Raw genomic sequence first — 25,000 nt, forward strand, 5'->3', positions numbered from 1 at the left:
TTTGGTTCAATATGAGCACGATCAATTCAAATTGATGCGGTTTATTCCAATCTCTACTGGCTCTAATCTCTTTCTATAGAGGGGGGCACCAGCAGCAAACCACAGAGACAGTTTGAGTTTCTACCGTAATAAGAGGCGATGCTAACTCACTTCCTCCCTGTTGCCCTCCAGTGGTTTACCAGGGCAAGAACATGACCCTCTGTTACCCCAATGTGGGCCGAGACGGCATCGCCGAGGGCAACGAGGGCAGCGCTGTGGCCATCATCGGTGCCGCCATCATGTACTGCTGCGTGCTCTTTGCGTGGTAAGTACGCAGTACGTTTTGCTAAAATGTGTGCTTTAAAATATCATGACCACGCAATGATTATAACAATATAAAATGCATAAAATCTACAGTAAACATACCGGTATATTGCAACAATATGAATTTGGGATCTAATCTGAAATTATTTGTGATACTTTTGTAAAAAAAAAAAAATCGTAAGAAAGCCCATAAGAAAGATAATTCTGTGGGGATGAACCCACCTTAATCTGCTCAAACCTCATTTTTCCTCAGTAACGAAGCTTCGTACCTGGCCGAGGTGTTCGGGCCGTGTTGGATGATCAAAGTGTATCGCTACGAGTTCCAGAAAGCGACGTGTTGCTTCTGCTGCCCCGAGGAAGAGGAAGGTTTGCACCGGGGCTGTCACCAATAAATCATTCTTCTCCTAAAGGTTTCCAAGTGTAGCATTTTAACATCAATAAATCATCAGGGGGGGGGGGAAAGATCTTCGCCAAGACGACTGGCAACCTCCACTGGCTGCTACACTCAACTTTACTTTGCAGTCCAATATCTAGACTCAGTCAGGACTCTGTCTGGGTCCTCCTGCACTTCAGCTATCTTACCTGCAGGGCTCTGCGTGTTCACAGGAAGGCAGCGTTATGCTAATCTAATAGCTAACAGGCTGCGTTAATGTGAAATGGTACGTAATTATTGTCATGTGTGATCACTTACACAGACGTAAGTAAATACCTCCTTCTGCTGCTGCTTCTCCCACTCGGACACATTGTTTACAGATGCATCAGTAACTAAATGAATGGCATGGAAGCAAATAAGGGTCAATAAGATTACGAAAAATAAAAATAAGATTTGAGCTTGTGAAATGGTGTGCGAGTGTATAATGAAGTAGAAATATATTGTGCATGTATAATTGAAACTTGCACAGGAATATATATATATATATATATATATATATATATATATATATATATATATATATATATATATATATATATATATATGAACAGTGAGGGTTCACAAAGTCTGAGAGATGAACACACAAATGTCCTACCTTTGTGTGTGTCAGTGAAGGCACAGCTACAAGCTTCAATACGAGTGTGGACTTTGACTCTTTATTTTTTTTAGAGCTAATCACCTTATGTTCCAACACAGCGGTGAGCCAGTTACTTCCTATTGTGTTTACAATTCCTGTGACAGTACAGTACTAGTGACCAGGTAGTCTCGCTAGCCAGCCTCTCTGACGGAAAGGAAGAGAGGCTGGCTAGCGAGACTAGTGACCAGGTAAAACAGATGGTGTTTTGAACAGGAAGTCATAACACAACTGGGTCAAGGGGGCGGGGCTACATAAGGTGAATACAACCAATCAGATTCCCTTCTCTCATTCCCTCTAATACCATTTGTGCCATTGGATGACAGCGTGTTGGTCTGAGCATAATTGGACATCTCCAAACAGTGATCATTATAGATATCTACCAAAAACACCCCCAGTGGTCCGCGGACCACAGTTTGGGAACCAATGCTATATAAGGTTTCACTGTAATTCTGTTTGCTAGGGACCCTAGCAGGGGCGGACTGGGATCATAATTCAGGCCGGGCATTAGATACCAAGCGGGCCAGGCCAATACGGGCCGACGTGCGGGCCGGCGGCGGCGAAAAATTTGGGCCGTTTGAAGCCCAATTTGGGTCGTTTGAAGCCCAATTTGGGTCGTTTGAAGCCAGATTTGGGCCGTTTGAAGCCCAATTTGGGCCGTTTGAAACCCAATTTGGGCCGTTTGAAGCCAGATTTGGGCCGTTTGAAGCCAGATTTGGGCCGTTTGAAGCCCAATTTTGGCCGTTTTAAGCCCAAAGTCCAATTTTACAATGAGATAACCCTGAAGTGTAATTATTATTTCAGACTAACTAATAAAGTAATAAAACCACTAGTAAACCAGTAGGCGGCGCCTGGCCTGCTGCTCAGTGAGTGGCCTGACTGCGGGCACCAATCTTTTTTTTTTTTTTTTTTCTTTTTTGCAGGCCAGGCCAGGCCACCGGGCATTTGCCCCGACGTGCCCGATTATGCAGTCCGCGCCTGGACCCTAGGTTATTTCCTGTGAGCTATTAGCAAACACTGCAACAGGAAATAAACGAGGGTCCATCAGAATGTTGATGTTGTCAAGTAAGACAAGACAAGAAAGGGTCTATACAGTACATTAGCACACTTCATCTCAGTGTGTTATTTCTCTGATCACCACCTGGATGCGTTCTTCTCTGTTTTCAGCGGAGGAAGTGTTTGTGATTGACGAGGATATTGTCGGCTGCCAGCAGGTGATCCACAACGAGACCCACAGAGTGGCTTACAGCTACTTCTTCTTCCATTTTGTCTTCTTCCTGGCTTCGCTGTACGTCATGATGACCCTCACTAACTGGTTCAGGTCAGTCACATGATGACCCTCACTAACTGGTTCAGGTCAGTACATCATGATGACCCTCACTAACTGGTTCAGGTCAGTACATCATGATGACCCTCACTAACTGGTTCAGGTCAGTACGTCATGATGACCCTCACTAACTGGTTCAGGTCAGTACATCATGATGACCCTCACTAACTGGTTCAGGTCAGTATGTCATGATGACCCTCACTAACTGGTTCAGGTCAGTACATCATGATGACCCTCACTAACTGGTTCAGGTCAGTACATCATGATGACCCTCACTAACTGGTTCAGGTCAGTCACATGATGACCCTCACTAACTGGTTCAGGTCAGTACATCATGATGACCCTCACTAACTGGTTCAGGTCTGTACATCATGATGACCCTCACTAACTGGTTCAGGTCTGTACATCATGATGACCCTCACTAACTGGTTCAGGTCTGTACATCATGATGACCCTCACTAACTGGTTCAGGTCTGTACATCATGATGACCCTCACTAACTGGTTCAGGTCAGTACATCATGATGACCCTCACTAACTGGTTCAGGTCTGTACATCATGATGACCCTCACTAACTGGTTCAGGTCAGTACATCATGATGACCCTCACTAACTGGTTCAGGTCAGTACATCATGATGACCCTCACTAACTGGTTCAGGTCAGTCACATGATGACCCTCACTAACTGGTTCAGGTCAGTACATCATGATGACCCTCACTAACTGGTTCAGGTCAGTACATCATGATGACCCTCACTAACTGGTTCAGGTCAGTACATCATGATGACCCTCACTAACTGGTTCAGGTCTGTACATCATGATGACCCTCACTAACTGGTTCAGGTCAGTACATCATGATGACCCTCACTAACTGGTTCAGGTCTGTACATCATGATGACCCTCACTAACTGGTTCAGGTCTGTACGTCATGATGACCCTCACTAACTGGTTCAGGTCAGTACATCATGATGACCCTCACTAACTGGTTCAGGTCAGTACATCATGATGACTCTCACTAACTGGTTCAGGTCAGTATGTCATGATGACCCTCACTAACTGGTTCAGGTCAGTACATCATGATGACCCTCACTAACTGGTTCAGGTCAGTACATCATGATGACCCTCACTAACTGGTTCAGGTCTGTACATCATGATGACCCTCACTAACTGGTTCAGGTCAGTATGTCATGATGACCCTCACTAACTGGTTCAGGTCTGTACATCATGATGACCCTCACTAACTGGTTCAGGTCTGTACATCATGATGACCCTCACTAACTGGTTCAGGTCAGTACATCATGATGACCCTCACTAACTGGTTCAGGTCTGTACATCATGATGACCCTCACTAACTGGTTCAGGTCAGTACATCATGATGACCCTCACTAACTGGTTCAGGTCTGTACATCATGATGACCCTCACTAACTGGTTCAGGTCTGTACGTCATGATGACCCTCACTAACTGGTTCAGGTCAGTACATCATGATGACCCTCACTAACTGGTTCAGGTCAGTACATCATGATGACTCTCACTAACTGGTTCAGGTCAGTATGTCATGATGACCCTCACTAACTGGTTCAGGTCAGTACATCATGATGACCCTCACTAACTGGTTCAGGTCAGTACATCATGATGACCCTCACTAACTGGTTCAGGTCTGTACATCATGATGACCCTCACTAACTGGTTCAGGTCAGTATGTCATGATGACCCTCACTAACTGGTTCAGGTCTGTACATCATGATGACCCTCACTAACTGGTTCAGGTCTGTACGTCATGATGACCCTCACTAACTGGTTCAGGTCAGTATGTCATGATGACCCTCACTAACTGGTTCAGGTCTGTACATCATGATGACCCTCACTAACTGGTTCAGGTCAGTCAGTACATCATGATGACCCTCACTAACTGGTTCAGGTCAGTCACATGATGACCCTCACTAACTGGTTCAGGTCTGTACATCATGATGACCCTCACTAACTGGTTCAGGTCTGTACGTCATGATGACCCTCACTAACTGGTTCAGGTCTGTACGTCATGATGACCCTCACTAACTGGTTCAGGTCTGTACATCATGATGACCCTCACTAACTGGTTCAGGTCTGTACGTCATGATGACCCTCACTAACTGGTTCAGGTCAGTCACATGATGACCCTCACTAACTGGTTCAGGTCAGTCAGTGGTTGACGCCAAAGAGCATTTCCTTGTTTTACAGTCAGCCCTCTTTACGGCGTCATTTCAAACACAGGCCTTGTTTTCACTCGGTTTTGTTTTGTTTGCATTTTTTTTAAACCAGAAGTAGCGTGGAGTTACCGGTAAACCATAATAGACTGTATACAAATATGGCCATAGCCACCATGACCTCACCCATTGGTTTGGGGATTGTTTTGAAGCCTTGAGTTTGACATTTTTCCTGTCGCCATCTTCTTCTTCTTCTTCTTCTTCTTCTTCTTCTTCTTCTTCTTCTTCTTCTTCTTCTTCATTTCTATTTTTTTTTTTTTGCAGCCAGAAGCAGCTAGTGCAAGACCACAGGTTTCCCACAGAGCCGCATATAGTCTGCTCTATCGTCTATTTTACTCAACATGAAGGAGACTTGAAACTAGCTAGTGAGACCATAAACTTGTTAGGAAAGTGTTTACTGAGGTAATACATTCTCTTTGGAGCCAGTGGAGTCACCCCCTGCTGGTCATTGGAAAGAATGCACATTTAAGGCACTTGGTTTTTTATTTTTTATTTAAGACAGATGTTAAAAACACAATAATAATTAATTAAAATTGTCGAGGAATTACACACAATAAAGTCCAGGACATTGTGTTCCTTCCGCATTGGCTTCATTTTTCCAGTCACGGAGGTTGCCCCTTGAGTTAATCTGCACTCTCCTCCCTGCAGCTATGAGTCGGCGGTGCTGGAGACCACCTTCACCCACGGCAACTGGTCTACGTTCTGGGTGAAGATGTCGTCGTGCTGGGCCTGCGTGATCCTCTACCTGTGGCTGCTGCTGGGGCCGGTGTGCCGCTGTCAGACCGAGCCCAGGCCTCGCCGCTCGCGCATCAGACGCCGCGCCGTCCCCCACCTCACTGTCAGCGTCTGTCCCTGAAGGGCCACAGAGGACAGGGGACGACGTCAGGTGACTCCGAGCCTCCCCCGTCCCCCACCTCACTGTCAGCGTCTGTCCCTGAAGGGCCACAGAGGACAGGGGACGACGTCAGGTGACTCCGAGCCTCCCCCGTCCCCCACCTCACTGTCAGCGTCTGTCCCTGAAGGGCCACAGAGGACAGGGGACGACGTCAGGTGACTCCGACCCTCCCCCGTCCCCCACCTCACCGTCAGCATCTGTCCCTGAAGGGCCACAAAGGACAGGGGACGACGTCAGGTGACTCCGAGCCTCCCCCGTCCCCCACCTCACTGTCAGCGTCTGTCCCTGAAGGGCCACAGAGGACAGGGGACGACGTCAGGTGACTCCGACCCTCCCCCGTCTCCCACCTCACCATCAGCATCTGTCCCTGAAGGGCCACAGAGGACAGGGGACGACGTCAGGTGACTCCGAGCCTCCCCCGTCCCCCACCTCACCGTCAGCGTCTGTCCCTGAAGGGCCACAGAGGACAGGGGACGACGTCAGGTGACTCCGACCCTCGCCCGTCCCCCACCTCACTGTCAGCGTCTGTCCCTGAAGGGCCGCAGAGGACAGCGGACGACGTCAGGTGACTCCGAGCCTCCCCCGTCCCCCACCTCACCGTCAGCGTCTGTCCCTGAAGGGCCACAGAGGACAGGGGACGACGTCAGGTGACTCCGAGCCTCCCCCGTCCCCCACCTCACCGTCAGCGTCTGTCCCTGAAGGGCCACAGAGGACAGGGGACGATGTCAGGTGACTCCGACCCCCCTCCCCGCGCTGCATGCCCCGAAGGAGGTGATGTTCAGGAATGGATGTCACAAGGGTCAAGGGTCAAAGACTGACACTCCCGTGAAAGGGAAAGATGACTGAACCAGTCAGAAGGCTCAACTGGCAGTGACATCACCCTTGCAGTGACATCACCCTTGCAGTGACATCACCCTGTCTGCTGACATGATGTCACAGGCCTGAGACCATCAAATAGAACAAAACCATTAAGGAGGTTTGGAAACACACTTACAATTTGCCAAAGGGAAACGAAGCTGTGAGCTCTCACTGTGTGTGGTGGGAGCTATATCGGAATCTGAATGGATGGATTTCTGAATTTTTACTTTTTAAGTTTAGAACTATTTTCCTTTTTGGTTGTATAATAGCAACAATAACCTTTTTTGTTCATACAAAACATGCAGCTTGCTTTTACATCAATAGAAGGCAGATAAAGACATTAAAAAAAATCATATAAAATATATACTCTCACTTTTAGATGAGCCTGTCCAGGTATTTTTGAAAACTTTTCTATGCGTTCTCGCCTCGTGTCCACACGCAAACGCCGTTTAAGGTCACTGCAAACTGACTTTTTGGACAACTCCGCCCAAGGTGGAGATTTTTAATATAGCCTACCCGTGTTTAATATCTCCGTTGTCTATTCTGTGGATAGGATAACCGGCGTTTTGGACAGAAAGTGTGCCGAGATTTTGGTGTGTGACGTCACTAGTGTGCGCCGCTATTTCCAGTGTTTACAACAGCCTGTTGCCTAGGCAACATTGTGTATCTCTACAATCTGAATGTCTATTTTCACTGTGACCATTATGTTTGGAGCAGTGTTATTTGAGCAAATGTTCGACCAAGGGGGCGATGCTATTTTCGAGTGTGTCCCGTGATGTTTTACTGCCCGTTTTACACAGACCTTGTAAAAGCAGAGGACATACCAGCGTTAGCTAGCTTGCTAGTCCATAAATATTAATATACTTAATATGTAACATACAAAATAAAACGAACGGCAATGTCTTCATTTAATGTAGATGCAAACATGTAATTGGCTCGTTAACTCGTATCCTTGCATGCTTGCCTGATTGTGGCTGGCCCCACCCAAAGCTATATCTATATGCCATGCGCGCAATTTGGTGTGCAAACCTGATTGGTATCTTGCGGAACCTTGCAGCTTCAAATAGAGAGCCAAAGTGGAACGTCACTTCCTGCTTCAGCACTGTACCAGAGATTTTCATCCGCCATTTATTTTCCCATAGACATTTCGTAAAATGCTTATAGCTTTACTTATGTACGTAGGGTTTTGATTTAAAGAAAATGTTTTTTCTATATTTGTTTTTTTGTTTTGGTCCGAGTGAAATGTTCTATGGTCTCTGCCGATTCTAAATATATCTGAACCATAACTAGTCAAATATTTTTCATAGGCATTTTACGAAATGTCTATGGGAAAATAAATGGCGGATAAAAACCTCTGGTACAGTGCTGAAGCAGGAAGTAGGCGGTCACTTTGCCTCTCTATTGGCAGCTGCGAGCGGGCGAAGATACCACATGACGGCTGCAAATGGGGTCGCAGGCGCAGACGCTAAATAGCGTGGGGCAGACGATAGAGCCCAATTTCTCCCAAGACATCAGAGAAACATTTTAACACACAAATTCAAATTCAAAAATACAAAGCATGATGTCCTTTAAAGGTCAACAAGAGATTTTTTTAATAACCTTAGGATCAAGAAAACTTTGTATCCTGATTTATGAGGAACGAGTTGCATACTCGCATTTCATTGTCATCCTGTACATCAGTCATTTCTATATTAATTCATACTTTACAGATTTTTCTTTACTGAATTTATTGATTGTGGCTTTATTGTTTACATGACTTTCCCCCGCCATTTGTGGATCAATTTTAAAAACCTTTGCTTTTTTCAATTCATTGATATCAGGGGTGCTTAAACAAGAAGCGATGGAAGCTCTCTGTCTCATGCCTTGGTATAAAGTAGCCATGTCTGCAGGTATTTTTCAGAGACATTGTGGAGAAGAGTGTTGTGAATCTGCAGTCCCACATTAAGCCACTTGGTGGTTGGGAGACGGAGCTGAGCATCTGTGATGACGCCTCTATATGTTGATGACCAGGAATTTGGCTCGGTAAAAAAAAAAAAAAAAAAAAAAAGTTAAAATAACGGTTGTATTATTTGTAGTTTAGTGTTTTCCTTGATAGTGAATGTAAAGTTATTTTTGTAAATACATTGTTTTCTTACGAAGCACTGCCTTTCTCGTGTCTGGTTTGTTCAACTGCATGCTGCACATCGAAGAAGAGGAAGAAGCATAGCGATAAATGTTGAATCAGATTTAATTCCAAATTCAATTGCAAAAAAATAACTTCTGCAGCCATGTTTGTAGAAGTCTCTACCATCCATCCACTATATACGGACTGAGGTACACAGGAACCTTTTTGGCACATTTAGATGAGGTTTGTGAGAGAAAAGTCGATATTAATATCAGATATTTTACACAAAGCATGAGAGTTAACCGACTATGTAGCAGTAGCAGAATACATTTCTGTCCAAAACAAGCCAAAACTGCGTCTTACATGTATATTCGTAGCTAATCAGTGCCACACCAATATAAAATACTGTATATTTCATAATCTCTTCTTACAAAAAGTATGTTCATGTAAAGCAAATCAGACCTGCTTTATCACACTATAAAAATAAATGAATACCACAAGTGAGCAATGCAATATAGACAATACATTGGAGAAAAGAGTTAAACAAGTGAAACACATGTAGTGTGTTGTGTTTTAAGCTTATTTCTTTTATACATAAATACATTATGAAGCAATATATTGTCGCTATATCTTAAGTATGAAAACAAAGTGAAAGTTAACGAAAAGAATCCCCACAGACACACTGACACTGTTATACCATCAGTCTGTAATGTTCAATATATTCCAGGAGTTCTTTTTTTGTAAGTGTTTTAATTGACTGTTTTCCAGGTGAGAAAAAGCAACAGTGCACTCTTTACTAAAGACAGAACCTGTCTCTCTGCTGCAATGCATTCTGGTCTCTCTCCTGCTCCTGTGGGTGGAGACACTGCTCTCTCTCCTCTTCTACAATGGATTTCTCCCTGTGTGATGGTTGAACCTCTCTTGGGCCAGAATGGCGGCTCTAGAAAGAAGCTCTCGCTCTTTGATTCTGAGAGACGGACACCAAAACCTGACATTTTACCAAAGATGTTTTACATCCTGAAACATCTTCTCATATCAAACTCCACTGTAGCTGCTGGAAACATCTGGACGCGGATATGAAAAATACACCAAACAACAAAATGAACCCAGGAATGCAAGGAACATCACCAATAGCTATTTGTTAACAGTGTTAAAGTGCTTTAGGGTGTCTTTTTCCCATTTAAAGGGATACGCCAACATTTTTGAGAGTTTTTAGGCCATTTGCCATAGACACTGCGTAACGCGTCATCATTCAGAAGCCACGCCCAAGACGGGGGAAAACAGAAACCCCCCCTCCAATCCTGGCGTTCTCCTATGTCGCGTGCATGGTTGCGTGTTGCACAAAAAGATTGTATATACGGAAGATGAACACTCCAACTTACTTCCTTGACAGCTAGATCCACATTTTTCTTCTCGCCAATTCCCAATGGCTTCCTTGTTTTGCTCAGGAGTACAAAAAAACTTGAACTGGCGATTTTTTACATTTGTTGTCTGCAACAGCTTTTAGCTATGTTTAATTCAATGAAAATTACGCTGGTGTGTGGAAATGAACGGAGCTTTTCCCCCGTGATGGGCGTGGCCTATTTCATGCAGTGCCTCTACAGGCCTACTGCACACAGCGCATGCGCCACATGGCAAACGAGGAAGTAACTTTGGTTATACTCCTGTTAGTTCGGCTACTCTTTGGTTAGGTCTCGGTGTGGATTTACTACGAAAACGACCGTTTTAATGTCACTTTGGATTATTATTTCATCACGTGGTGAGTACACGTCTACACGAGTCACAACATGTACATACATGTGAGTGTTTTTGCCGCTGTTGGAATGTGCATTTTGGGGCGACTGAACCAGAGTAGGCCAAAATCCCATAGACTGCCATTGTAGCGCTAAGCTATTAGCAGTGATCGGCTCTACCGCAGTTTTGTACTGCTCGCAGATTGAAAATAAAGCCATGTACGTTCTAGTTTTAATATAGGCAATATGGCAAATGGCCTAAACTCTCAAAATCTTGGTGTATCCCTTTAAGTTTAGAAGGCACATAACGTTAAAAAATTAGGAACAGCAAAAAAACAACAACACAAAAGCCATTTCAGTCAATGTTCTTCTCTTTGGTATCTGTTTAAAGGTGGTGTAAACTGTACACATCCACCTAAAGTGCTATATATGGTAAGCTGCTCAGCTTTTAAATAAACTTGGAGTCTTTTTGGTTTCTTATTGTGGCGAGTTTCAAATGGAGGAAATTCAAATTAAATTGAACACCGTCTCTCTGAGCTCCAGCATTCAATTCCCTCCTGTGATGTCGCTCGTCCGCTCGCTCGGATCGACCTCTCGCAGAGTCCTGATGTCACAGAGTCTGTGATGTCACTCGTCCGTCCGGTCGCTCGGATCGACTCTCACAGAGTCCTGATGTCACAGAGTCTGTGATGTCACTCGTCCGGTCCATCGGATCAACTCTCACAGAGTCTGATGTCACACTAGAGTCTGTGATGTCACTCGTCCGGTCGCTCGGATCGACTCTCACAGAGTCCTGATGTCACAGAGTTTGTGATGTCACTCGTCCGTCCGGTCGTTCGGATCAACTCTCACAGAGTCTGTGATGTCACTCGTCCGTCCGGTCGTTCGGATCAACTCTCACAAAGTCTGACGAGCTTTCGAAGGTTCCAGAAACAAGTCAGGAAGAGAGCAAGGCTTCAGTATGAGTTTCATTCTCTGGTGTACACACACACACACACACACACACACACACACACACACACACACACCTACACACACACACACACACACACACACACACACACACACACACACACAGACACACACACACCGGGGTCGGGGCCATTCATGAGCTGAATTGAGAATGCATGGTAAATTCCAATTCAACTCCTGGAGTTGCAGTGTGAATATGTCACCCAGCTGTGAGGAAACTGGAATGTGAATTGAAATGGGGCAAACCGAACTGAATCCCATTAAATGTCTTGGAAATTAATTTGACATGCTAGACATTATAAATCAAACCATGAATCAAATACAATACAAATAAAGGAATCATTCAATCATGCAGCTGAAAGCTTTGACATTTTATGATAGTATTGATAATATAGCCTACAACAACACTTTACTGTGCTATGAATCCCTCAACACCTGGCATTAAAATGTGTTTTGGATGATCGACTGCAATGGGATAGTGCTTCACCACATGAAGTAGGCCTACAGGTGTAAATGCACCCAAGACGCATTGGGATCCGATCGGCCAAAGCACCTCCGGAGGTGGTCAGGGACGCATTGTGACCACATTGAACACAAGTGTAAACGCAATTGCGTTGTCAATTAGCTATACGACTATGTGAACGGAAATAGCCTAGTAATCGCGCAACTCTTCCAAGCCAGTGTCGAGCAGCCATTAGTCAGTTAGCGAGCTAAGCTACTAGCAAGAATGCAGCAAGCAAGCGAATGTCCATACAATAGACCCTTTTCACAGCAACCGTTTTGAAGTGGTAAAGCAGGAAGTAAAGTAGGTGTAACCAATACACATCATTAATGATGGTTCCATTCCATTTAGGCATTCCAGTGCCAGGGCCCTCTTTAATGTTATTGGTTACACAAATACATTGGTTTATACAAATGTTTGCTGTGAAAAGGGCCTATAGTGCAGCTTCACGGTAGCTACCATCTTTTTCTTTTCTTTTCTTTTTTTGACCTGCGCAAACAAGAGGAGGATGTGGCGTTCGATTGTTTGAGCTGCCTGGACAGATCTCAATCTGGACACTGGAGACACATAATACCAGGTGTAAATGTAATCAGGTTAAATCATATATAGATATCTGGATATAGTGGTCATCTCAGATATGTAGTAAGAAAAAAAAACATGGAATCTTCACTGAAAATTAAACTAGCTGAAATTCCAGTTCAATTCCAAATCTGTTTCCTGTAGCGGTTTTTCAAATTCCTCAGTTGAATTGGATTTGATGACTTCATTCATGAATCGACCCTAACACTCACACACACACACACACACACACACACACACACGCACGCACGCACGCACGCACGCACACACACACACACAAAACACACACACACACACAAAACACACACACGCACGCACACACACAGCAGCCTGTAGTGATGAGGGCGTCAGTCTCTACTCGTATCCCCTGAGCTCGGCCGGCCGCCTGGGGCCTCTGTTGCTGCAGAGCCGCTCCAGCGGCCGCAGCAGCGCGTCCTCTTTGGGCCTGTAGGGGGCGACGTAGCTGCCCTCCTCCATCAGGATGCGGTTCAGCGTGTGCTCGTAGTTGATGTGACGGCGCACCATCAGCACGTACTGACGCCCCTCCTCCAGACCCGGGCAGTCGCACACGTTCGGGACCCACAGGAACTCCCGGTGCTCCAGGCGGAAGCGGTTCCGGTAGGTGTGGATGATCTGGACGTCGTAACGCGTCTCCTCGCCTCTGTACAGCTTCCCCATCACTTTGGCCCGGAAGACTGTGATAGGGTAAATAAGACACGCATATAAGTATTCCAGAGGCAAAATTAGAATATATATACATATATATATTCTGTGTCAGTGAAGGCACAGCTACAATCTTTTTAAATAGTTTTGATGATGCTTACATCAGTGGTTCTCAAACCTTTTCGCGTCAAGGACATCTAAATTGACCACGGGACGCCCATTTGATACGATTTAGGCTTTTAGATGTTTTATTACAGAACGTGTATGAAACCCATGACCATACATTCTGTTACATATGGATGGAATTCTAGTGAAAATAAAAGATTCCCCTTTTTTGCTGGGGGGCCCCTGGAACCCCTTCGATGACCGCTGGGGTTCCCCGGACCCCACTTTGAGAAACCACTGGCTTACATAGTGCAAAAATGTGTTCAAGTTGTCTAAGCAATGGCATCATGTCAAAAATAAATGTATTCATAAAAGTAAAATCAAAATAGTAATCTACAGTATAGTGGTTTTTGTTTGGCGCGACTGTGCTCTATCAGTTTTGATACATTCTGTGAAGCCTTGAGTTAGTGAAAAACAGACTCACCAAAGTCCTTCTGACAGTACTGTCTCTGGCGCTCACCACGCCCCCGGCCCCGCCGACACTTCCCACAATTCCCTGCAGGACAAACAGGGCAGAAGTCAGCTGACAGAAAATAGTCATGACCTAAATAGAGACCCTGATAGTCAGATGCTGTTGAGTCATAGACTGTGTTTTACACGGACAGCAATAATCTGATATTAACCAAATTACGACAATAGTGTGAATAAGAAATCGCCATGTAAACAGCATTTTCTGATTCCCTTACAGGTCAGTAAGCAGAGTCACATTAAGACGTGTGGAGTAGTCTGATTTTAGTCTCATTACTGAACGGCATTTTGCCGTTAGATGGCGGGCCAGAAGATAATCAAAGACTAATTTAAGAAATTAATTAAAAAAAGGAACTGAATACTAAATGGCCAAGTGCAATACGGCACTTTCAAAAAATACTTGGCAGGTGATTGGATGAACCATCTGTCTATCACCGTCTATCACGTGCTAACTTCAACCACTTAGGACCGCCTCCTCCTTGAATGGTCCAAGCCACTGTAAACTAGTCTCGCTGGCCAGCCTCCCCTCCCTACCGGGAGAGGAGTCTGGCGCCACGGAAACAGACAACTGGGATAAGCCCTCCCCTGCTCTACAGCTGCTCTCCCATTGGAGCGACTGTTTCAGTGGCTGCCGGTGGTCCGCTCCCGGCTTATTACAAACTCTGTCATTGGCTCCGACCATGTCAATCAGAGCGGCTTCCGCTCTCTCCTCCCTGTGTGTCGCTGTAAACAGTGCCCTGCCGCCTCAGTGAAAACAACAACGCTAACTAGCTAGCAAGCTAACGGCAGAAACCTACACACTAGCTCGTTGCTACACGCTGAAAACGGCAAGTTGGATTGTTGGAAACTATTTTCCAAGGGCACTGCCGCTAAGCGCCGCCCATCGCAATCCCACTATGGAGACCTGCGGTGCCAGACTCCTCTCCCGGTAGGGAGGGGAGGCTGGCTCTCTCATCTCTCACGCTGGATCTCTCATCCTCGTGTCGTGCGAATCCAGCTTCCTCACGAGGTTAACAGAGATGTCCCGGCGTACAAATATGATCCAGATGTAAGGGAACGTGCTTGTTTGGTCCAGACATCATTACTTTACAGGCTTGATTGTTTCCATAATTTATTGGATTATTCCCTTTTCTCATTGAATTAGCTGTATTTTTTCAGTGGAAATGAAATGCAAAAATTAACATTCCCGCTCAAATCGTAAAACTCACATATCACAATCACAATATCTGTCAATATAATCTCCATTATGATTTATTTTTTTATTATTATTATTTTTTGCATGCTGTCCATGTAAACGTAGTCCTAGTTGGATGGAGAGCTGTGGTGAGGAGGTACCTCCAGGTGAGGGCTGAGGCAGCCGGTTCCTGTGGTTGTCCTCTCTCTCCAGGCGGGGCAGGACCGGCTGGTGGGACGGCTGGCGAGGAGGCTTCACAGGCCAGCCGCCAGGGACAACTAGGAGGGAGGAAGGAGCACACATAGCATTCTTCATGATTGGGGCGTAGAAAATGTTCATAAAAAAAAAGGAAACGCACACAAGTTGAAAAATAAGGCATCTGTGATGGATTACGTGGTGTCGCAACACAAAGGAAATGAGATGTTAAGGTAAACTAGCCTATTTGTTGCTTTGGAAAACACGTTTCGCAAAGTATTGGCTTTGGAAATGCTGAATAAAGATCATAGGAATGCTAAGAGCAAACAGGCATGACCCAAACTGACCCATCTGATTGGACAATGATCTTTTCAAGACGAATTGTAATGAGTTTGATATTGTTTGATTTTGATCATAACATGGTGTATGAGGAAGAAACAGGCACACCTCAGCTCACTACACGGTGCTAAGAGCTAACAGAGGAAATCCTTATTTAGATGTGTTTATTTGATCATAATTGGATAGCGCAGATTTCTCTCAAAATGTCCTTGAAATGCAAGCAGCTCCATCTCACATCAAAATGTTAGCAGTAAACATTCTGTGTGATAAATGGATAAAATATAAAATCTGCAATGATCCCTGGCTTATACAATTCCAATCATGTTAATTTCCCAGTAATCTACCTGTCTTGTCTTGACTATATTATCAAGTTAAGTTATCCTTTATTTATCCCCATGGCAAAATTCATCCTCTGCATTTGACCCATCCTCTACTAGGAACCTTCCTAGAACTAGTATAGGAGCAGTGGGCAGCCGCAGTGCAGTGCCCGGGGACCAACTCCAGTGCTTTTCCCATTGCCTTGGTCAGGAGCAGAGTATTAACCCTAACATACATGTCTTTTTTGCTGGTGGGAGGAAACCCACACGAACACGGGGAGAACATGCAAACGGACCTGGGAGGGACCGGGGTTCGAACCCGGGACCTTCTCACTGTGAGGCAACAGTGCTAACCACTGAGCCACCATGCTGTGAGGTAAACCTTATTGCTCAAAGCTCATAGCTTTTCTTACACCCTTGTTAATATCTCATTAGACTGCAGGATCAAGACCATTTTCAATCTATTAAGCCTCACCTGTGGAACCCCACAACCATCTGGTGAAGCTGTTTTACTTCATGCACATGGTACTGATCACATGGTAGTGATCACATGGTACTGATCACATGGTAGTGATCACATGGCACTGATCACATGGTAGTGATCAGACTATGGCAGTGCTACAATCTAGTCTTAGCACGCTGTTTTATAAGCAGCAAGGAAGGTAATATGACAAGATAAGATACGATACAATAAGACTTTTGAAATGTTGAGCCATCAGGCCATTCAGTGTAGTTCTTTAAACGGCAGACCGAATAGGCATCGTCCATCCAGGTGTTGTCAAAATCGGCCCCGCGATATCATGTTTGAGTCAGTGTAAAATTACAGCATCCCCATTAAGCCAGTCGGTCTACTTTGTTTAGATTTGTGTAGCTTAGGGTGAGTTAGGGTGACAGAATGTAGGGGAACAGTGGATGGATAAATCCAGAAGGAGGCAGTAATACAACATAAAGGATGCCAACTGCCATAAAACGCCACAGAAGAAAAAGAAGAAGAAGAAGAAGCCAGTCTACTTTGTACAGCTAGGTGGATTTGTGTAGCTTTGTGTCCATCAGACTCATGGGCCTTTCAAAGTTAGAAATGTTAACCTTTAATTACAGTGCCTCCATCAGGCCAATCAGTGTAATTTCTTCATACAGCAGAACACAGTGAGAAAATTGGCCCATCACTCCAAATGTAATCAAAATAGGACCAACAATTTTGACCTTTGATTATCGTGTTGTTTTTAAAATGCTGGAACAAAATGCAAATATGCACAATCTCTCTTAAGTTTGGTCACAATCAGACCAGTGGGGGCTGATGTCATTGCACGCGTGACAAAACACATTTACATAATGCAGAATAGATAGAACAATGATGGTGACAAGGGGCGTGCTTGTGAATTTACAGTAATGAACAATGCACCTCGCATTGGCATTAAGATCTGATTCAGGTTGACAAAAAAAAAAAAGTCTGAACATTTTCTTCTGAGTCTGGACCGCCTGGTCTGAATTTGGAGAAGAAAGCCAGCTGAACCCAGCATGGCTCCCCCAGTGCCAGCAGCAGGATAAATTATATGGTGCTGCTGTGTGCTGCCGCTGTACAAGATCCTTAGTTCTGCTCCAAGATGAGAGAACTTGTCCAAACTCTTGGATTGGAACTCTTACCGACTAAATAATCAACACGATGCTCCTGGCCACAACAAGAGCCAGTTTCTGTTTGGCTACGATCCAGTCGGCTGGGAGATACTACAAGAAAGGCTAGTTCTCTGTAGCATACTAGAGATATGGAGGGTAGAAATGTCCAGAGGCTGCTGGCCATGTGAAGCAGGAGCACAGGAGGGGAAGGAGAGATACGTGTGTACTATAGTCTTATCATTCAAGATAACCCAGCTGCATTCCTCAGCAGCAGCAGCCAGATGTGGGAACAGGTCAGCCTGGAGATATTCTCTTACGTAAATCAAACCTTTGCTCCAATACTGATTATGTTGTTTCCCCTTTTGCCGTGATCTGACCAGGATCGGCATGCGCGAGACAACGCACGTTATAAACTGACGATTCACCTCTTACCCCGATAAAACCTTAAAGAAGTAAAACTATGCTGGAAGACATTTACTGCGCTGCCATAGACTGGGCAGTCAAAGTCTGCACATGTCCATCCAATAAAAGACACTCGTTAAATTGTTAATCTCTGATTTAATGTTCTGCGGTAAAGGAAGAGTTGGCCTCAAGATTACCTACCCATTCCCACAGCAGTCAAAACTCCACTGACGTTTGTAGGACAACACAGCTATTTAGCCCCTGTAATTCCATCTCAAGCTTCTCCCAAACTATTGAAGTTAACATGACCATCTTCTCACAGCCCTCCAAAAAGCATAAAATGTGCATTAAGTTTCTCTAAATGACGTGCATAATCCAACTCTTTATCTCCTAGATTTTTCATGTCTGTATCTTCAGACAGATAAACTAAGGATGAATCTTTGGCCATATTCAGACTAGGAGGTCAAATCTGATTTGTGAACTTTAATGACCTATTCATGATTCTATCCAGATTGGTTTTATGAGTGTGGACGCTCCAAGTCTGATTTGTGTCACTTGTCCCAAACCACATATGGAGGTAGTTTCCAATCTGCTTTTGACTGATGTGACTTCAGTGTGAACGCGCTGATCACCCAAATCAGATTTGAGAGTGTCTTTTGCAGTGGGCGGGGACTTGAAGAGCAGAGCACAGACATGCAAACACTGCCAGAAACATTGTATGTTGGCTCATTGGCTCATTGTATCTGGACACACAGATCCGACTTGAACACTTGCCCAAATCAGATTTGTGGCAGTGCGGACACGCTCCCAAATCAGATTTGGGAAACCAATCAAGATAATGATGATTCATGACTTTAGCAGCAAATCGGATTTGCCTGTAACGTGAACATGGCCTTAAAGCCCCATTCAGCAACTTTTCCAAGTTTTGCTATTCGGGAAACTGCGCCCTCTGCGTGCAATAGTATCGATATCGATATCGCCGTTCAAAGTCAACAAAACACAGCGGCAGAAAGCTCTATGTACATGTTGTGACATCGGGTACTCACCACGTGATGAAATAATAATCCATAGTTACGTGAAACGTCATTTTCGTAGCAAATCCGCACCGAGTTACTTCCTTGTTTTCATGAAGACAGCGCTTCCGCTGTACAGCGCATGCGTGCATGCTGCCTCCGGGACGCTGGCACAAAAGTGCTTAGTCCCAGGAGAGGCCTTTGGAGGGCGGTGTGTGACCAATAGAGGCGACATTCTCCCTGTTACAAGTCACTCTACCATATTCAATGACTAAAAAGCTGTTATATTAAGGTGAAAAAGTTACTGATTGGGGCTTTAAGATCAGAGGCAGGTCTTACCCCAGTAGGGTCGAGTGGTGGTTGTGGGGGGGCGGGTGGTGGTGGTGGTGGTGGTGGTTGTGGTGGTGGGTGGAGCCCAGGGGTAGTAGCTGGCGGTGTGGTGAGGCTGACGCAGCGGACTCCTCCTGTCGTGCTCCCCATGGTAGAGGGCGTAGCGGTCCGGCGGCAGCCAGTACTCGTACTCTATCCCTGGGTTTCTGTCGGTCGCCAGCACCTGAACACAAGGACCACATGGAAACCTCTAGATCACACCTGAACACACAGCACCTGAACACAAAGACCACATGGAAACCTCTAGATCACACCTGAACACACAGCACCTGAACACAAGGACCACATGGAAACCTCTAGATCACACCTGAACACACAGCACCTGAACACAAGGACCACATGGAAACCTCTAGATTACACCTGAACACACAGCACCTGAACACAAGGACCACATGGAAACCTCTAGATTACACCTGAACACACAGCACCTGAACACAAGGACCACATGGAAACCTCTAGATTACACCTGAACACACAGCACCTGAACACAAGGACCACATGGAAACCTCTAGATCACACCTGAACACACAGCACCTGAACACAAGGACCACATGGGAACCTCTAGATAATACCTGAACACACAGCACCTGAACACAAGGTTCCACATGGAAACCTCTAGATTACACCTGAACACACAGCACCTGAACACAAGGACCACATGGAAACCTCTAGATTACACCTGAACACACAGCATCTGAACACAAGGACCACGTGGAAACCTCTAGATTACACCTGAACACACAGCACCTGAACACAAGGACCACATGGAAACCTCTAGATCACACCTGAACACACAGCATCTGAACACAAGGACCACGTGGAAACCTCTAGATTACACCTGAACACACAGCACCTGAACACAAGGACCACATGGAAACCTCTAGATCACACCTGAACACACAGCACCTGAACACAAGGACCACATGGAAACCTCTAGATTACACCTGAACACACAGCATCTGAACACAAGGACCACGTGGAAACCTCTAGATTACACCTGAACACACAGCACCTGAACACAAGGACCACATGGAAACCTCTAGATTACACCTGAACACACAGCATCTGAACACAAGGACCACGTGGAAACCTCTAGATTACACCTGAACACACAGCACCTGAACACAAGGACCACATGGAAACCTCTAGATCACACCTGAACACACAGCACCTGAACACAAGGACCACATGGAAACCTCTAGATCACACCTGAACGTAATGTCAAATACGCCAAATTTAAAATGCCGAGTTTAATTGTACAGTATGTTTAATAAGGAATATGTTATTTGCACCTGTATGTCAAATACGCAGAATTTAAAATGTTTAAGCACGTCTAAAGTATGCACCCGACACGTGCACCTATGTGCAGTGAATATGCCACTGTCTCTGACTTGTCTTATCACTATACTGCCTTATGCTTGTTGTGTCTCTTGTTGTTTTTGCACCCATATGCCCTGTTATATTTGTTATATTTGTACTATTTGCACTATGTTGTAAACGGAGTCCACAGCACAAGAATTTCACACGTGATACTTGTACCATGGAGTGACAATAAAAATCTTGAATCTTGAACACAAGGACCACATGGAAACCTCTAGATCACACCTGAACACACAGCACCTGAACACAAGGACCAGATGGACACCTCTAGATTACACCTGAACACACAGCTCCTGAACACAAGGACCAGATGGAAACCTCTAGATCAGACCTGAACACAAGGACCACATGGGAACCTCTAGATTACACCTGAACACTCAGCACCTGAACACAAGGACCAGATGGAAACCTCTAGATCAGACCTGAACACAAGGACCACATGGGAACCTCTAGATCACACCTGAACACAAGGACCACATGGGAACCTCTAGATCACACCTGAACACACAGCACCTGAACACAAGGACCACATGGAAACCTCTAGATTACACCTGAACACACAGCACCTGAACACAAGGACCACATGGGAACTTCTAGACTCTGACCATGACATGCAGGTCCTCCTGGGTGGGTCCCGGGACCTCGAAGCTCTCCCAGGTGTCTGCTGAGCGCCGGTACAGCAGCTTGGTCCCGGCGATGCTGTACTCCCCGGGGACACTGATCTTCCAGTTACCGTTGATCACAAACTGGGAGCGACCGTTCTGTAAGGCTGAGAGAGGGAAGGGGGTAGGAAAGAAGGAAGTAGGGAAGGTCGGAAGGAAGTAAGGAAAGAGAGTGTGTTACTCAGTTAGAGTATTCCGTGTTGATGGAGGAGTAAGTGAAATATTTCAAACAATCAGATCTCCATATCAGTGCGTTGTGTTTGGGCAATAGCAAACTGGCAGAAGCAGGAATACGCCAGCGACAGTAATATATGGAAGCCGTCTGTCTTCGGCACTCAGATACGGATACAGATTTACGGATTTTCCATGACACGAGAGGGGAATAAATCGTTTCACCTGTCTAGCCCCCCGGTGGCCAGATAAAGCCTTTACGAGCGTCCCGTTCAAGATCACAGAGTGTGCCGTTGCAGGATCTGCTTTATTCTTGTCTCATAAACATGAGGATGAGAATAGATGCCCTTGGTTATTATGTTGCTGGGAAAACACACAGCGGGCGCAGAGAGCAGATGGGACCGCGAGGCTACTCCTGTTTCTGCATGGGGAGAGGGAGTCATGGCAACTAACGGGAATTATTTAAAAACCCTTGTGTGTGCACCACTGGAGACGGACGTTTTGAAAATTCGTATTGCGCACATTTGTGCATCATTAAGTCCGAACGGTATGAAACTAGGCCCCATGTGTGTATTTTGGGGTGGGGGGGGGGGGGGGGGAGGGGGGCACTATGCACGTTACAGGACACTTCCTGTCACCCTGTAAAAAAAATACTCACACTTGTACTATTAGAGGACGGAATCCATCCTATTGACTTTCAGTCAAAAGTGCTATTTCTAGGCCTCCAGCTATTTTTTATTTATTTATTTTCTAATAGAGTGTGCATTGCCAAAAAATCATGCTCTCATCCTGGACCAAATACCTTGGAATTGTCACACACAAAAAGGGGAAAAAAAAGTAATATCCATAGTTTTATCATTGGGTTTTTAATGATATAAAAAGTTTAAATCTTTCCAGACATTTTTTGCATAAAAGCACAAATTCACTGATGTTAGGCATTCATTCTTGAGCCAAGGCTTCAAATTTGTAGCGCGCGTGCGTGTGTGTGTGTGTGTGTGTGTGTGTATGTGTGTGTGTGTGCGCGCGCGCGCGTGCGTGTGTGTGTGTGTGTGTGTGCGTGCGTGTGTGAATCTTACCCAGATAGTTCCTGCTGTTATCGGTGACTCGGATGTGAGTGGCTCCGGCTGGTATCATGGCCACTTCGTTGTATCCAAAAGGCCCTCCTGACCGACACAAACATTCATTTAGAGTCGTGCTTCACATCCTTTTTAACTGATTACAAGAAGAAGGAGGAGGAGGAGGAGGAGGAGGGGATGTCAGCTTGTGAGTTTCTAACATGAATAACTTTAGATTTAGATTTAGACCACAGATTAAAAAAAACATTCTAGGCATCATTTTAAGACCTTCTGAGAGAGGTTCAGTAGCTGTGAAAAGCTGTTAGGACATTTGGACAACAATGATCGTTTGACCTCATTTGACTTCTCAACCCTTTTACCCTATCATGTTGTCGAGCTGCAGTATCTCCAGTCATCGTAAAAGAGAAGACACAGGCCTGCTGTTTGTACTGTGTCATGTATTGTATGTCCAGGGTTAATTTCACAATCTCTGGATTCAGACTAAATCATCTTCCTTCAATTTCCAGCAATCAGTAACTGACAGAAAATCAGTAACTCTGTTTTTGCGTAAACCGCCAATTATGCTCTTTTGAAAATACCCTGGTCGAGCCTATAGTGCTACAATAAAACAATAAAATCATCGATCATCTCTGACTCAAGTAATGACTAACTATGATTAACGACTTACATAAACCCTTAACGAGCATAGGGAGAGACAATTTATGAATGACCCGATATCTGGGCCATTCACTACAGGGTGATATTTCACTGCTGAGGCTTGGAGGTGGACAAGAGGCTTAGGGCAGCTGTATGCTTCCCCTGCTGTGGTGCAGCTAAAAGGAACCCCAGGAGGACCAGCGCCATTCATCTTGTCTTCTGAACAGCGGAGGACTTTGGTTGCTCCTGCTTACCCATCTCTAAGATAAACTATGCACAAGGTTCATCTGTAGGGCTTCTAGGGATGTCACGATACTATCATTTCTACTTCGATATTCGATACCCAGGAAAATATCGATACTCGATACCATTTTCGATACCACGGGAAGAGGGGGATGACGACACATCACGAGGCATAAAAATAAAGTGAGACAGATGGACGGACAGACGCACACTTCTCCATAATCTAGACCTGATAAAACTTTGAATTTAGACAGCAGATTAGCCCTGCTCCAGCCATCAGCCTATCAGAACACGTTTAGCTTGTTGAAGCAACAGATACCCACCAATGATAGGGAGGGAAAAATCAGTGATTTTTCATTAAAAGAAAGCACTGATGATATCGAAACTGTTGCAAATGAGTATTGTATCCATTTACAATTTTTGGTATTGATACTTAATATCGATATTGATACCTGTTGCAAATGAGTATTGTATCCGATAAAAAAATGTCAGTATTGATACTTTTCGATACTATCGGTACCTTTGACAACCCTAAGGAGGGGAAGGGTGGGGGAGGCCCTGTTGGGAGACACAGCAGCAGGGGGAGAAACCCTCCCAAGGCCGCGGAGTCGCCCAAACAAAGCGGCCATTATCAGGCCCGGCGGCTCCGTCTGTCAGCTGGGCTCTGCCCGACACGCTGAAGAGGTTCTACTGTTACCGGGCCCATGCAGCGCCGCGCCCAAGCCGCACGCCAGAGGTGTTGGGTGCACACACACAGGTGTCAGTGTGTTCAGTACTGTGTTGCAGAGGCGCCTGCATGTTGCTCGTATATGCAGCGATGTCGTCGAGTCACTATATCTCGAGTCAGAGTCGAGTCTCTCGAGTCCCCGAGTGTTCGAGTTGGAGTCACCAAAGACTATTACTATGTGCAATCACACCTGCCGTTTGTTTTCTTTCCTTTGTTTTATTTGTAGCATTTTTTTTTTGCATTCGCTTCATTGAGATTCACACTGTCCAATTACAGGCATACCAGGACTTGTGCACAAAAGTCACATGACTCACGAGAAGCTCGTTTATTGGACGGTTTTTGACAACCTGTCATCTTGTCAGAGATTGAGTTGGCAACGAGGGAGGATGAAAACGAATCTGCCTCCAGTTCCTGTAACTTTAGCAAGACGTGATGGACTTGTCTGCATGTCTCTTCTTCTTTGGTGTCCATGCCAGTTAAGAACAATAATGAGCATCAGTCCAGGCTTTCCAAGCACGACACACTGCTGGCTATCAGATGTCAACATCCTTCTCATGGTGTTCTGGTCGCGTGTCATTTCCTGTAGTTGGTTTGGATAACGTTCTCACTTCTAGCAAACCACACATGCTTATCCTGGAAGAGGAGCGACGCAGACATATCCTACCGCTATAATTGGAGGGCTGTCTGCGTGTTTGTCTGTGTCCGTCCGGAGTTGCAAGGCGCACCGTTGCTCCGATCGGTGTTTCTGTGTGGGATATGTGTTGCGGTACCTGGACACCCGCCC

The 25,000-nt window shown here is 45.3% G+C and overlaps 2 protein-coding genes across 3 annotated transcripts in view; one reads left to right on the forward strand and one right to left on the reverse strand.

Moving 5' to 3' along the window:
• serinc4 (serine incorporator 4) overlaps positions 1–6,566 on the forward strand; it is a gene marked incomplete at both ends in the record, with an annotated part of 26,446 nt that extends 19,880 nt beyond the window's left edge. The window contains 7 exons of the mRNA XM_083653132.1: positions 172–304; positions 557–669; positions 2,538–2,691; positions 5,587–5,776; positions 5,864–5,988; positions 6,125–6,268; positions 6,371–6,566. Of these exons, the coding sequence (XP_083509258.1) occupies positions 172–304; positions 557–669; positions 2,538–2,691; positions 5,587–5,776; positions 5,864–5,988; positions 6,125–6,268; positions 6,371–6,566 (1,055 nt within the window). The remainder of the gene's footprint in view (positions 1–171; positions 305–556; positions 670–2,537; positions 2,692–5,586; positions 5,777–5,863; positions 5,989–6,124; positions 6,269–6,370) is intronic.
• A 2,334-nt stretch (positions 6,567–8,900) lies between these two features.
• The window catches only part of adamtsl5 (ADAMTS like 5), an 81,793-nt gene continuing 65,693 nt past the window's right edge, over positions 8,901–25,000 (reverse strand). For both annotated transcript variants that reach the window (XM_083652943.1, XM_083652942.1), the window contains exons 8-13: positions 22,611–22,697; positions 21,307–21,470; positions 19,271–19,484; positions 15,213–15,329; positions 13,834–13,905; positions 8,901–13,276 (exon numbers count right to left, since the gene is read on the reverse strand). In XM_083652943.1, the coding sequence (XP_083509069.1) occupies positions 12,936–13,276; positions 13,834–13,905; positions 15,213–15,329; positions 19,271–19,484; positions 21,307–21,470; positions 22,611–22,697 (995 nt within the window). In that variant the 3' untranslated portion in view covers positions 8,901–12,935. The remainder of the gene's footprint in view (positions 13,277–13,833; positions 13,906–15,212; positions 15,330–19,270; positions 19,485–21,306; positions 21,471–22,610; positions 22,698–25,000) is intronic.

This window comes from Poromitra crassiceps, assembly GCF_964638095.1.
Source record: "Poromitra crassiceps genome assembly, chromosome: 16".
Lineage (NCBI taxonomy): Eukaryota > Metazoa > Chordata > Actinopteri > Beryciformes > Melamphaidae > Poromitra > Poromitra crassiceps.